The 14,742-nt window shown below is 34.0% G+C and overlaps 2 protein-coding genes across 5 annotated transcripts in view; one reads left to right on the top strand and one right to left on the bottom strand.

Annotated features, from left to right (window-relative positions):
* Nucleotides 1–604: 604 nt before the first annotated feature.
* On the bottom strand, nt 605–14,065 carry LOC136806482 (pre-rRNA-processing protein TSR2 homolog). The gene is made up of 5 exons (XM_067063064.1): nt 13,753–14,065; nt 4,033–4,124; nt 3,340–3,507; nt 3,004–3,034; nt 605–2,116 (listed from the first exon to the last, which is right to left on the bottom strand). The coding sequence occupies exons 1-5, from the start codon at nt 13,913–13,915 to the stop codon at nt 1,998–2,000; spliced, it is 573 nt and encodes a 190-aa protein (XP_066919165.1). The 5' UTR covers nt 13,916–14,065; the 3' UTR covers nt 605–1,997.
* LOC136806479 (ras association domain-containing protein 1-like) overlaps nt 1,764–14,742 on the top strand; it is a 33,347-nt gene continuing 20,368 nt past the window's right edge. The window contains exons 1-2 of one of the 4 annotated variants that reach the window (XM_067063058.1): nt 1,826–1,947; nt 2,924–2,977. In XM_067063058.1, the coding sequence (XP_066919159.1) occupies nt 1,827–1,947; nt 2,924–2,977 (175 nt within the window). In that variant the 5' untranslated portion in view covers nt 1,826. Of the gene's footprint in view, nt 1,948–2,569; nt 2,703–2,923; nt 2,978–14,191; nt 14,491–14,742 lie in introns of those variants that run through there. The other 3 variants (XM_067063060.1, XM_067063059.1, XM_067063057.1) reach the window with 3 other exon arrangements.

The following is a 14,742-nucleotide window of genomic DNA, read 5'->3' on the forward strand; positions in this document are numbered from 1 at the left end:
GAAAAAAGTCTGATAATTATCCATTGGCAAGATTTCAGTTTTTTCATCTCATATCATATGTATTTCATGTTGCGGACATAACTATTTCATCTAAAATGTTGCTGATAAAGTGTTTTTGCAAGCTGGCATGATGTTTTATCATATGGAAGTAGTGCGTAGGCTATTAGAAATAGAAAACAAATACTCTGATGCCAAGTTGAGGTCCAAAATGAAAAATTTAACAGAAAAATAACCTTTTTATTTCTTTGAAAATGATGGTTCTGAGCCTGCAAGCTTGAATAAAGGATAAATCATGCATTAATTTGCATGTTAAATTCATTTTGTAGTGTTCACACAACATAACCTACTACACCTTCACTTACAGACTGGTTAGAATTGCTCCAATAGTTCAAAACAGAGTCATATTCTTTAGCAAATTGTATGTTGCGGACATAACTATTTAAAGTATTTATCAGATTTTTAACCCCCGTAAGCAGTTATGCTAACACTTTGACAATACTAAAGAGTTACATTTGTAAAAACCATGCATTTCCTTGCTTTTTTTCAATTTTTTGTGTCCTCTAGGGTTGTTCTTCTATTAGAAATATGAGAAAGCTCTAACATCTTTAATAAGTCTTCTTTTGTTCTTTTCGAAGAAAAACATGTAATAACTGAAATCAAACCAAACCAAATCTTTTGGTTTCATATTGATTTAGTCTCTATAATATTCCTTAAATTTTGGCAATAGAAAAAGACACTCCAAAATTTTAAATAAATGATGTATAATGTCCTATGGTTCTACCCTGGAAGAAAAAAAGTTATGTCCGCAACACAGCATTGTTATACATTTAATCCTTTCTATTGAAAAAGTTGAGTGACTAGCAAGGAAAAATCATATTTAATGATTATGAAGATGTACAACAGTTGATGTCAAGCTCAAATCTTAACTTTTAAGATAAGATTTTAACAAAAAATTATATATGATTGGATTCTCTTTTACAAATAAATCTTCAATTTTCAGGAAATCATAGTTACAAAGATCTTTCAAGACAACAAACTTCAATGATTAAGTTTTGGTTCAAGTACAGCAAAGTATTAAAAGCCAAATAAAAACTCAATTTAATGTTTATTGCTGATTTTAAAGTAAATTTGACAAAAAGTTATGTCCGCAACCAACAAGGTTTCATTTTCTAATTTTTTATTGATCAACTGAAATATAGCAAACTTTTGGTTTTTTTGAAAGCTTATAATGGGTCCTTCAAATCTAGAATGAAGTTACCTGATCATAGCCAGTTTTCTTTTCATGAAGTCAAACTTTATGGGAATATTTTTTAGTATTTTAGATTTTCTTCTGGAAAAAGTGTCAGAATTTGAAAAATATGTCATACTGGACGGTAAAAATTGCTTTTCAATGCAGCTTATTATATTAGCCATGGACTGAAATCCAAGACAAGTATTAGATTATGCATATTTTATCTCAAATGAAGTGTAAACTAAAAAGAGTAGTTTTTTGCCAAATTTGTCTGATTATAACTACTCTAGGTCAAATTTCTGGACCAAGCCAGTTTGATTAAGCCCTGATATTTATGTTTTCTGAAAATTGAAGTCATTAATAAAAAGATTATCCAGGAATAAAAGTGAAATTCAAAACTTTATTTTTTCCAAAAATTTTCACCTATTTGGGTGACATTACCAGATTCATGCTCGTAATGTTTATTATATGTTTGTAAAGAAAATTTCGACGTCACTTCTTTGGGGAAATCATCTCTCGCTTCTTCTAGTTTATAAGATTGATAACGTTCCATTGCACTCGAGTGAGTATCTTGTAAACATAACTTGTACGAGTAATGAAGAAGTTTCTGTCCAAGTCGTTTGATGACAACTACCAACGCAACGTATTCGGGTACCAGATGAAGTGGTCTACCAAACACAAACCCAGGACGAACCAAAGTCTACCTTTCACCACGGGTAAGAACAATCTTTTTCAAACCACCGCGACGCAAAATGGTTTGGAAATATCAACGTTTTTTGGACCTTCTGACAATTTCCCAACCGTCTTCATCATATTCTTTTTGTTTGGAGTTTTGCCCTCTTTCTCCATTGCTGCTGCTGGCACCTGTACCCCCTTCATCCATGTCTTAAAGAAAAGTAGAAAACCCATAATCAAATAAAAGAAGAGACATCAAAACATAATATGAATAAGATGAACAAAATAGAAATCCAAAAAGACCTCTTTCAATTTAACCCCTCTTCATTCACCTTGAAGTGGAGAACTTAATCCAATTTTCACCACGAAGTTAAAAAAACCTTATTTATTTTACAACGCATATATCAGGGAGAGATATTGTTCGAGTTGTAGCATTATCCTTAAGACCATCAATTACGTTGTTGGGCTAACAAGAAACATAAAGCTTTGATGTGATGATAAAATAAATCTTATTATGAGCAGTGAAGCAATTACACTTCACATATAATGGTTAAAAAAGATTTAAGAGATTACTAGTTAAGTTGTCATTTGAAAATAGATTAATTGCACTCTCAAATGCTACGTCTGTATTACAAGATATTGTTGTGTATCAATTATTTGAAAACATGTTAACTTGGTTTTATCAAAGTGTTTTTCGTAATTGCTGATGTGAGAAAATCGAAAGCGGTTTGCCAAACAGATTTTTATTTGATAAGAATGCTATCAAGGAAGAGAACTTTTGTCATTTCAAGAAAGGGTATGATCTAATGATTGCCTTGCAGCTTTGTTTAATTTACGCTAGTCGCTTTTTTTTTGCAAAATCTTTTCTTTAAAAAACTCATTTTCGATTGTTTTAAAAAGTAAGTTTCTCAAGAGCGTAGGAAGCGAACACAAGTAAGATTTACAAAATCTTTCGAAATAAACAGCATATGATTTGTTTATGTTATGATAGAAAGTTTTTCCTCCTACTCTTCTTAGAGGGAAGACGAATCAAGAATTCGCTGGCGAATGGCAAAGATGTGATTGATCTAGGTAAACAATCTCTATTCATTACTCACCTACATCCATTGTGAAAGAATTGACATTCGTCTGAAACAAAACAAGATCAATAGTAGTAAATATCTGGATAATGTTTTAAAAATGGCATCTGGAGAAAACAACCAAAAGATTTATTACACATACAAATATGTAATAAATGACTGAATTTTTAAAGATATTTAAGTGGATTTACAAGGCTGTCAATCCTATCCCAACTGGTATAAGAATTCTAAACGAATTGGTGTAAAAAAAAGTATAGAAAGATGAAGTATTTTTTAAAATCGAGACTGCTTTCAATTGTTCTCAATTCTTATTCATTCATCAATTCTAATCGTGAATAAGTGTGGGTTCATTACCTTTTTGTCATCGTCATCGTCCTCACTACTTTCACTTTCGTTTTCTTCCTTTTGTTGTTTTGATTCAACTTTGGGTTGAGTTGCTTGCATCTTTTGCACTTCAGCAGCTACCACAGCAACATTACCTTTCTTGCACAAGTCGTAATATCCACATAACTTAGTGCAAACCTTGAATGGATATAAAATTCATTTAGAAGGTTTCCAGAAAAAAATAAAAAGATATCAACAAAGATGTCAATTTGGAAATTTACAGGCTTTGTTTTATTAAGGTGAAAAAAATACCTTAAAAGAAGAAATTTTGGCGGAAAGAAAATTTGGCGGATTTGGCGGATTTGGCCAGAATCCGCCAAATTAAGTTCCCACCAAAGTTTTTTTTTTCGGCCATCCGCCAAATTAAATTCCCGCCAAATTAAACTTTTTGAAAATGTGATCTCTTTTAAGGTGTGTCTGCATTTTTTTGCTGTTTTTACGCCATTTTAAGGATAAATTTTTCAGCAAACGCCAAATTAAATTCCCGCCAAATTTAGTTTTTTCGTCCATCTGCCAAATTAAATTCCCTCTAAAAAACTTTTTCGGCCATCCGCCAAATTAAATTCCCGCCAAAATTTCTTCCTTTAAGGTAGAAATTCAAAAAGACAAATATCCGTTGCAACTCAAGGTTTACAATGGTAATCACTTTGTGAGGCAACTTACTTCGATTAACGAGCCATCTTCAACAATTGTGTCGAATTCATTGTAAAGCGCTTCACTGACAAAATCTTCTAATTCATCTGGATAAACCAAATCTAAATAAAACAAAACAAAAGTTCCATCATAATTAAAAGCACGACCAGTTTTATTATAGCGTGGACACAGGTTTTTCCCTAGCAATTCTTTTTCCACCCAAGTCAAAAAACTTAGTTTCACACAGCATATAATAACTACAAGACTTTTAAATTATTCTTTGGGATTCAGCCCAAGGTGTATTTAAAAAAATTCACCACAACATCAGATATCCCTGCTGGTCTCAAGCTCAAACTTAAATCAGGTGCCAGCAACCCCTTGACCTTTCAGCCTGTTTAGGTTAAGGGGCAAGGGCAATCTTCATCAGACAAACTATGACTAATGGAGAATTAACTAAAAGGAACAAAACAGATCACCAACAGAACACTCTCTTTTTAGAAGATTTCTGCACATTTTTGTTTTATTTAGAAGACCACTTCAAATTCAAACAACCACTTATGCTTTTTCGAATGAAATTAGATTTGGTAAATATAGTGTGGTCGTGTTACAAAAATACAGGCTGTTTGTAGGAAAAAAATAAGATCTAGCTGAAATCTCCAGACCTTCTCTATAGGATGCTTATACCTCAGGAAAAATTCCTTTAAAATCCCACTGGTGGAACATCCCTTTTTTGGGACATTTCTATTTTCCCCAGGCAAAATCCTAAGGGCGAAATTTTTTGAAAATTTCAAATTCATTTCCAGACAATATCATGTATACCATTCGAAAGCTCTCGAAAAACTATATAGAAGACTTTTAAACGGTTATAGCTGATTTCCTTACCCAACTCGAGATATTTCATACACAAGTTCCACTTTTCGCCACACTTTGGTCAAAATTGACCATAAATAGCATCTTCTGAGTGAATTATCTTGAGTTAGGTAATGAAATCGACTATATCCGTTTAAAAGTCTTCTATATAGTTTTTCGAGAGCTTTCGAATGGTGTACTTGATAATGTCTGAAAATGAGTTTGAAATCTTCAAAAAATTTCGCTCTTAGGGTTTTGCCTGGGGAAAAAAGAAATGTCCCAAAAAATGGATGTTCCACCAGTGGGATTTTAGGGGAGTTTTTCCTGAGGCATAACCATCCTATAGAAAAGGTCTGGAGAAAGTTTCAGCTAGATCTTATTCTTTTCCCGTAAATTATGTTAAACGACCCCACTAATAAGTAAACCTTGTATGCCTCAACATTTCCTTCTAGTTTTTTTAGTTGTATGTTTTGTCATGTGCAAGTATGTATTAATGGTCATTTGAGTTATTTTCTAATAGATCTATGCCTATAAAAATTGTTTCTTATAATTATAAATAATAATACAAAAATTAGACTAGGACATACTCAAACAAACTCCACCTATTTCAGTAAAGTACCAAAGGAAATTAACAATTTCAATCAAAAAACTAGTTTTTTTTTCAATTTTGTGCCTATAAAAACATTGAGAAATGGTCAGCTTCTTATCAATAATACTTATGGCCATCCAAAATACCAAACCTAAATACTACTTTAGGCGACTGTCTATTGCATAACTAATTACTCCATACTTCAGTGGATGTAAGTAAAAGTGGGAAATTAGATAATACCTATGAAAAAGTTTTGTTCAAATTGGCCCGGTAACGTAACATTCTCCTGAATTAGCATCTAATAATGCTGCGAATCTTCCTGCGCGACGCCCTATAAAGTATTAGCTCGAGTATTAGGGTAATACAGAGCATACAATGGCTAGAATAGATGGAGTAATTTAATATGTGGAACTGACACAATAGGTTGTTGTGTTCTCCCAAACAACTATACAAATTCTTTTTTAAGTTCAATGTAATGACCCAAAAACAGCCATAACATCAAAAAAATTATAATTTACTGTCAATGGCACTAACTTGGGACGATTGGTCCAAACATGGGATTGTTGATATCTGGCCTGTATTTTCACTAACTGTTAAATCTCTTTGATAACAAATTTGTTCTGATAATTCCACCAAGTTTATCATTCATACTTCATAACTAATGATAGCGCACCCTTTTTAAGTTTTTGTTTTCAGTCTAAATCTAAATAGCCGGACGCTGATTGGAGAATAGTAGTAAGTAGCTAGTAAGTAACTATTAATAACACTAATCTAATAATACATAAAACGGTATCCACAAAATAGAAAGGAAGGAGACTGCCTTATAGCCTAGACTAATCATAAAGATGCGGCCCTCGCTTAACTGCCTACAGCACAATATGATGAACAAATAACCAGTGTGTAACTTGCCGGGGGAGTAACGACAAACACTCCCTCATGTTGCTGCTGATTTATTACTCTTCCGCAGAGTGCGCAGACAGTCGCGTGTGTTCCACTACAGAATTTTTTTGAATTGAAAGGTGCAAAAGAAAATTTGTTTATATCTAATTTGCTGTTTGCATTGAATCAGATTAAATTACTTTGAAGGTATGGTGAAATAGTGACCAAGTTGCCATCCCATGTTTTGTCAGATAGTCCCAAGTTAGAGTTACTGTGATAGTTAATGTGACAAAAAAAGTGCGAGTTGTAAAAGTAATTAGCTCTATTATTCTAAATCTGTTGCTTGTGTTTAAAACGTTAACAATTTTGTAATAAAAAATTATGTTTTGTATAAGAAGCAATTAATGTTTTGGTTCAATTGGTTCAGTGTATCAAATCTCTCAGTTTAGTTGACACTTTGGTATCTTCATTGCGTCACAGCGAAAGGTTTGTTTTATCTTAGTTTGTATCTTTGAAAGACCCCATCGTATTTAGGCAATCAAGGCTGTTGGATTTAGGACCACTCACAGTAGTGATTCTTATAGATAAAGTTCTAATTCTGAGGAAAAAGTTTTTTTTGCAAAAATCTGCTTAGGCCATCCTTTATATACCTAAGATAACAGTCTATTCAAATACAAAATTCAGAAAATCTTTAAAATGCTTCAAACTTGAGGAATCCTAAAAAACTCATTTTGGGGCATATTTTGGCCAAAATTTGCCCCAAAAATCTTTTTTTTCAAAAATTGGGCCCTGTCGAATTTTAAGTTTTGCAATGTTACATCTTTGTGCCAAAATAAAAAAAATCCTATGAGCTAATCTTGAGAAAAGTTAATATAACTACCATGAGATTGGGTAACTTGCATCAGTGGAGGCTAAAATGCAAATCCCTCAAATGAATAAAATGGCTGGTCATTAAAATACAAAGTTAAATTTTGATTTGTTAGGCCTAGCTTAGGGGTCTTCGACAAAAAACTTTCAAATTTTTTATCGGCATTAGGCTGATAAGCTTCAGACCCCCTCCACCCTTGCTCTTATCGGCAAAAAATTTTCAAAACCAACTTTTACATCTTCGAAAACATAATTTTCTCCAATCATGTCCGCCATTGCGTTGATCTCACCTTCCCACCCGTCATTGTTGAATTTTTGTCTATATTTGCACCAACATTGAGTTTGTTCATACCCGCATTGACATTGTTAATCAAAACAAAAGTTAAAAAGATGCGATGAAGTCGCAACATTTCAAAGGAAACAGCAGCGCGCTGGCCAATGAAAAAAGAGTTTTTTATCAAAGCTAATTCAAAACTGTACTTTTAAAGTTGCGAATCTGTGCGTGAAGGTGAAAGTAAGCAGAAGTGAAATTGTATGCTTTCAGTGAAGTTTGTGGACAAACAAGCGATACTTTTATGGACCTACCTGGTTATCAAACTAATCAGTGAACATTGAAACACATAAGACATAACTGGTCAAAATACAAAAAAAATAAAGAAAATGAAAGCATATCTATTGAGAGAAACTATCAACACTATTGAAAAAGATTTTTGAAAAAGAAATAAAAAAGCTATTAAGCGCTTTTCTTTATAAAAACCACTATCAGAAAAATGCACAGCTTAATAAATAAGGTTTCCAGAAAACTCAAACCGTCGCACTCTACCGTGACATTTTCTTCTGTTAGAAAAAATAATAATAAAACAATTTGGCTGATAACATTGATATATGCTCATAAATAGTGGTTCTTATAGATAAAGATTCGTTTTTCAGCCAAAAAAATAATAAGTGTTTACAGAAAACTCAAATCATTACCCTCCACCGTGACATTTTTCATCGTAAAAAAACTAATAAAAATAATAATAATAATATGGCTAAGAACATTGATGTTTTCTTATTAAAAGTGGTTCTTATAGATAAAAAGCGATTTTGAGCCAAAAAAATTTTTTTGCAAAAATCTGCTTGAGCCATGCTTTAACTATGATTGTACCCTACTTTCATGCTAAAAATCAGAAAAAATTAATGATCCAATTTTTCACAAAGTCCAAAAAACCCGTTTTTAAGCCGTTTTTTGGCCCAAATTTGCCCCAAAATTTTTTTTTTCGAAAATCGGGCTCCGTCACATTCGAGGGTTTATGGTCATGCACCTTTGTGCCAAAAATCAGAAAAAACTAATGAACCAATCTCGAGAAAAGCTGGTAACTAACACACTAACTAACGAACATGGGTTAATTTATAGGACCTCCACCCCACCGGGGTAGGTCCAAAAACAGAAAGACATGCGCTTAACAGATTTTCGTCCTAATACTTGTTTTTTTATCGGTATGTAGTTGAACCCCCCACCCTCTTATTAGCCCAATGCTGATAAAAAATTTGAAAGTTTTTTGTCAAAGACCCCTTATACACTAAAGTAAAAATAATTCTGCTCATGTAAATGGGTCCTTGTTTGGGGTCCAGCAAAATTTCCGGGAAATAGCCTATATCCGGCCGTGAGCAGATCTAGGTGGGTTCGCATGGCTCCAAATGGGGTTCTAGGTCCCCCCGCCAAATTTAGGTCCCCCCTGAGAACAAGGTCCCCCCAGCCTGATAAAATTTTAGGTCCCAGTATAGGGGAAAAATTTTATGGCATTCACAAAGCTCTATTTACATGTGTGTGCACTTTTATAGAGAATGCAATAGAATTTTGTCTTCATTTTTGCATTTTATGGATCAGATCACACTTTGTATGAAAACAAAAAGGTGTCCAATCGAACACCTATCGAACCGGGAAAACTTTCGTAAAGTTTGATGACTGTTCAATTATACAATTATAGTTCGATTGCAGTTCGATGAATATGATTGAGGTTCGATCAGTTTGATTAAGATTGATGAAGTTCGATTATCAAGAAATTTTCGTAAAGTTTGATAGCTGTTCGATCGGGTTCGGTAATCGAACAGCTATCGTTCGATTTTGTTTGATAAAGTTCGATGGTTCGATAACGAAAATCGGTTTGATAGGGTTCGGTTGACACCGCCTGGGATATAGCGCTTTCGCAGCATTAATCTTTGATACACAATTTGGGGGGACGCTACATAGACTGCTAGAGTGACTAACTGCGAATGACAGGGTTTTTAGAATTTTGCAAGATTTTCCTAATTATTTGGTCATCTGTATCGGACAGTTACATCAATGTGCCTTCTTACCTGTCTTTAAAAATATATATAAATAAAAAGTAATCACGGAAAAGGACGCGAAAAAAAGACATAAGTGGTGCAGGCTTTGTCATTTGAAAATTCCAGGCGTGTGGTCAATCGCACTCCTAAAAAGTACTTTAGGCGTGTGATAAGGAGTGCTATGCATAACTTTAAGTAGTAAAATCCAAATTTATGGCGTGTGATTAATCACTCTCCTCAAAGATTTCAGGTGTGTGTGGATGCGTGCGCGTGCTATCACACGCCTCAAACGATGCAGCCTGAGTGTGAGAACAGAGTAATCAAACTCGTTAGAAAAAGTACCATTAGAAGTCATAAAAAATCAACCTGAATAAATGCAATTGAAATTCCAGAGAACTTCATAATTCCCCAAACAACATTACATTATGTCAAACTCCCATCACATAAATTTTACAATTACGTCAGAGAAGACTACACTCGCCACCGAAGAGGTTTATTTGGAAAGGGTAATTATATTTTATTGTTCGCTTCTTTTTTAAAGATTTGCCAGGTTGGAAAGTATGAATTTCTTTGTACATATTTTACCTACCCCAAATATTTAGGAGGCTGAGTTTTAAACGAATCGTCTAAGTTGAAACGAACGATAAATGTATCAAGGTCTGTTTTATTTACCCCCTGGTGACTTAACAAAAGAGACTTAACTCGATGTTACAATCCAATTATTGAAAGTTTGTCTCGGCCTTTTTATAATGAGCGAGACATACGTTCTCTGATTACGCAATTTTCATATTGACATTTTCAAGGCATTTTGATGTAACTGTCGGAAGATCCACAAAGTTTGCTCTATTTCCTTGCTAAGTATAATGAGCATGAGTCTGCTAATGTCACCCATTTTCGGTTTTGTTAACTTTTCAACTTTAAGGCTCCAGTGAAAAATCTAGGTGCATGCAATAATGATACCAGCTGATGTTTTTTATCAGTCTTGATGCTGGCAAGCTTAAACAGTCACTTTTTTCACTTTAGAAAGTACACAATTTTTTCAGGACAGCTTTTTACATCAGAATGTGAACGGAAAATGAGGTTTTTAGCAAATTGTCTAAGTTCATTATTTAATAATCTAGGCCAATCATGTCTGATCATACTTAATTTTTCTTTTTATTACAGCCAAGGGATATGAAAAAAAATCTACAAAAAGATTTTTTCAAAATGAAGTTTTTTCCCAGAATAAATGCAAAAAGTTTGCGGACATAACTTTTTCCGTTGACAAAGTTATGTCCGCACACAATTGATTTGCTAGAGAAGTGGAAGTGTTAATATCTATAGTTATTTGATTTTTAACCCTTCCCATCCATTAGAGAAACCAAACCAAGTAACACTAAAATACCAGTTGTCCTTCATTGAAAAAGATTCCATTTTGAAGTGAACAGGGTACGATTTCCGTTCACAATTTTGAGTTATGTCCGCACATTATTTTATCCTTTAAATTTTCAAACGAGTTTATCTTATTCTACTCAACTGAATCATTTTTCTATATTTGGGGTCATTTTATACAAATTTGAAGTCCCAAAGGCTATTTGTTGGGAGACGGTGAAAACAAAATAGTTTCTCCAAAAATTAGTTACGTCCGCAACAAAAAGTTATGTCCGCAACAAATCATGAAGTTTTCTCAGCCCCCAAACACCATTTTTAGGTTTCTTTGACAAATTATTGCATTTGAGGTCATTATAAGTTGGTTAAAACCAGAAAAGAAAAAAGTCTGATAATTTTCCATTGGCAAGATTTCAGTTTTTTTCACCTCATATCATATGTATTTGATGTTGCGGACATAACTATTTCATCTAAAATGTTGCTGATGAAGTGTATTTGCAAGCTGGCATGATGATTTATTATATGGAAGTGGTGCTTAGGCTATTAGAAATAGAAAACAAATACTCTGACCACAAGTTGAGGTCCAAAATTAAAATTTTAACAGAAAAATAACCTTTTTGTTTCTTTGAAAATGATGGTTCTGAGCCTGCGAGCTTGAATAAAGGATAAATCATACATTAATTTGCATATTAAATTCATTGTGTAGTGTTCACACAACATAATCTACTACACATTCACTTACAGACTGGTTAGAATTGCTCCTGGGCATGTTCTTAAGATGTTCTTAATCTTTTGACGAATTTCAGCCTATATGTTCTTATAAACTAGGTTCTAATAAAAAAAAAATGTGTAGCCCTCAAATGAAAGACCCAGCCCTCAAAATTCAAGTAAAAGTAAGTCGGCACAAAATTTTGCCGACCTAAGCTTGTTTTTAGGTCGGCAATGCTGATCTGAGCTATATTTTAGGTCGGCAATGTTGTTTAAAGGCTACGGCCAGTCAGGCACATCCTGGCAAATGAACGGGGTATTTTTCACTTGCGACCATTGGCAAATGAACGGGGTCGAAAACGAAAGTGACGTAATAGCGCCGAATACCCAGTTTAATTGAACCGGGTTGGAAATATTTTGCTTCATTTCAAAGAACTGCATAGATGAAATTTTTTTTCCATGGGTCAATTTTGTCTTTGAAGATTGAAGAAACTTTTAACGAAAAAATAAAGTTCCCAGTTTTCTTCCTTTTTTCCCTTTTTCAGTTTGAAGTTCATTTTTATTCATTTTCACGCTTTTAGCCTGAGACGTCCTATCTCATTTACACTGGGTGACGAATACCCCATGCAAATGCTCACCCCGTTCATTTGCCAGGATGTGCCTGACTGACGGCAATGTTTGTTTTTTTATTTGAGTGCGATATGGTTCTTATTAGAGACTTTCATTTTACAGTTACAGGATAAAAGAATAATAAAATAACAAAACTCTTTTAATACTTTTTGCTGTTAAGGTCGGCTTTGCTGACCTAAAAGATAACTTATGGCTGCCGAGAGAATCAATGAATATGGTCGGCAATGAACTGCCGACCATACGCACTCTTTGGTCGGCTTTTAGGTTGGCACTGCCGAATGCCGACCTGAAATTCGAGGGCTGAAGACCTGGCTGGTCATTAAAATACAACTACGCAGCTCCGCTTGCAGCTCTAGTCTACCATTTTTGTTTTGATTTAACTTTGTATTTTAATGACCAGCCAGGTCATTCGTTTGAGGGCTATGCATGTTAGCCTCCACTGATGCAAGTTACCCAATCTCACGGTACACCTTGGTAGTAACTGTTTTCAGAAAAGATTTCCAGGTACCACCCCTGTTTTTGAGTGATATCATCAAAAACATGCTCGAAATTACCCTAAATTGCGATTATTTTTCAACCTAAAGCCATTTTTGTGCTAGATTTTCTTTTGATTTACTTGGTTAACAGCTTTTGAGAACATTTTAATGAAATTAGGGAAAGCATAATTTCAAAGTTGGGTTTGAGAAAAATTTCAGATTTTTTTTCGTCCATTTATAACAAAAATATTTTTTTTAACAAATAATTTTTTCACAAAAAAAATCATTTTTTGTAAAAATTTTGAAAGTTCTTTAAAAAGAATACACCTTTCCCGTAATTCAAATTTCTCAGAAATGGCCCGGGAAAATTTGCGCTCCACCGTTGTGTATAAAATTGTTTGGGAGGTAAAAAACGCGTTTTTGCCTGCGAGGGGTTAGGGAAAGTGGGATTTGAGCCTCTAACTTTTGACAGCGACCTTCTTTTGGCAAAATATTTTCAGGGTGGTATAATATCATGAATAGATTGAACATACTAAAATTTGAGGGGGTTTTGTTCGACAGAACTTAAGAAAAGCTCAAAAAACTAACTTTCCCTAAGGGAACGCAGGCAAAAACAGGTTTGTTTACCTCCAGAGAGCAAACGGTGGAGAGCATCAAAATAATGCGCGCACATTAGTTTTACGAATTACGGGAAAGGTGTATTAAAATATAAGCACTTACTACACCAAAAGTGCTAGTTTTAGTGTTTGGCACCACCCCCAAACAGCAGTTACTACACTATGTAGTAACTGTTTTAGTAACTTCTGAATGAAGTGTCCCCCCCCTGTTTCAGTCAGATTCTTTTTTATGATGTATATATATTGTTTTTAGAAGAAGAACTTCCTCTAAGAGAGAGAATTTGAATCAGCTAACACCAGGGTATTCTCTGGTGTCAATTAGTAATGTATAAATAAAGCCTGGGGATACACAAGGAGGACGAGGTGTTGCTGGAACCACCCATTGAAAGTGACCTGCTAGATCTGCTCTTTGCATCTCTTTTACATAATATACACGTTTTAGTACAAAAAAGCTTACCATTATCCTTGAATATCTGAATTATGGATTCACAAAGCCATTCCTCTTTAATTTGATAATCAGCACCACAGAAGCCATGTTGACGTGCCAACGTGAGAACAGGCCAAACTCTCAAAGTTTCTTTCACCGAATTTGAAAACACATGTACTTTCTCATCCGCCATGTTGGAAAAGGAATGTTTACATCTACAAATGATTGGCCACACTATGTTCTTCTAAAAAGTCTTTTTTTATTTTCATGTGCGTATGACCATGGTCGATTAAAGTTGAATTCCGCTGTGTCTTTATTATCATCACCATTGATCAATTGATTAATTGTAAAAGTTTATGATTTCTTTTTTCACTGACAGAGAGAAAAACAATATCATCCACCATAAGATCAGTAAACTACAAGCTACAAACTTTAAATTTTTTGATTTTCTGAAAGAAATTGTGTTCAAAAATGCAAAAAGTTAAAAAATAATCTTCCGGAGAGCCTTTTGTTCCGGCACGTTATTTTGATCTTCTAATCTCCGGAAATAAACAAAAATGTTCAGAGTAAGCGAAAACACAGCAGAAACGGAAGCAGAAACAGACGTCTTTATAGAGCTTCATACCTTACCACATCCAGGCAGGAGAAAAAGGGAAGAGATTCAGAAACCTATTAGAATGGCCACCCAAAAACGTAAAGGAGGTCTTGGTAGAATATTTGGGACCAAGAAATCAGGAAATGGAGCCAAAACAACTAGTGTAGTACCAGGTATATATTTTTTTGTTTTCAAAAATTTCGAACTTAAGTTAGGGTGTATGATGAAATGACTTTTTTTCAGAATTGCACTTTGGACAAATTTTTCTGGTAATTTAATCTATTCTAAGACTTTCTGTGAAAAAATTAATTCAAAATCTTCAAAACTGACCGTTTGCCCCAGGGTTTTGTAAAATCGATATTTTCGAAAATTTGCGAAAAACAGGGTTTTTGCCTGAAAAAAAATCCTAAAACCAGCTGTGTTGG

The sequence above is a fragment of the Clytia hemisphaerica genome, unplaced genomic scaffold, assembly GCF_902728285.1.
Source record: "Clytia hemisphaerica strain Z4C2 unplaced genomic scaffold, Clytia hemisphaerica genome assembly, whole genome shotgun sequence".
Classification (NCBI taxonomy): Eukaryota; Metazoa; Cnidaria; class Hydrozoa; order Leptothecata; family Clytiidae; genus Clytia; species Clytia hemisphaerica.

What these genes read in the sequence shown, in the direction of transcription:
- LOC136806482 (XM_067063064.1), bottom strand. Translation starts at nt 13,915, where the DNA reads ATGGCGGATGAGAAAGTACATGTGTTTTCAAATTCGGTGAAAGAAACT. An exon ending in TCAGATATTCAAGGATAATG is followed by an intron (nt 4,125 to 13,752) that starts GTAAGCTTTTTT and finishes TGTTTTATTTAG; the next exon opens with ATTTGGTTTATCCAGATGAA. An exon ending in ACGATGACGATGACAAAAAG is followed by an intron (nt 3,035 to 3,339) that starts GTAATGAACCCA and finishes GTTTTGTTTCAG; the next exon opens with ACGAATGTCAATTCTTTCAC.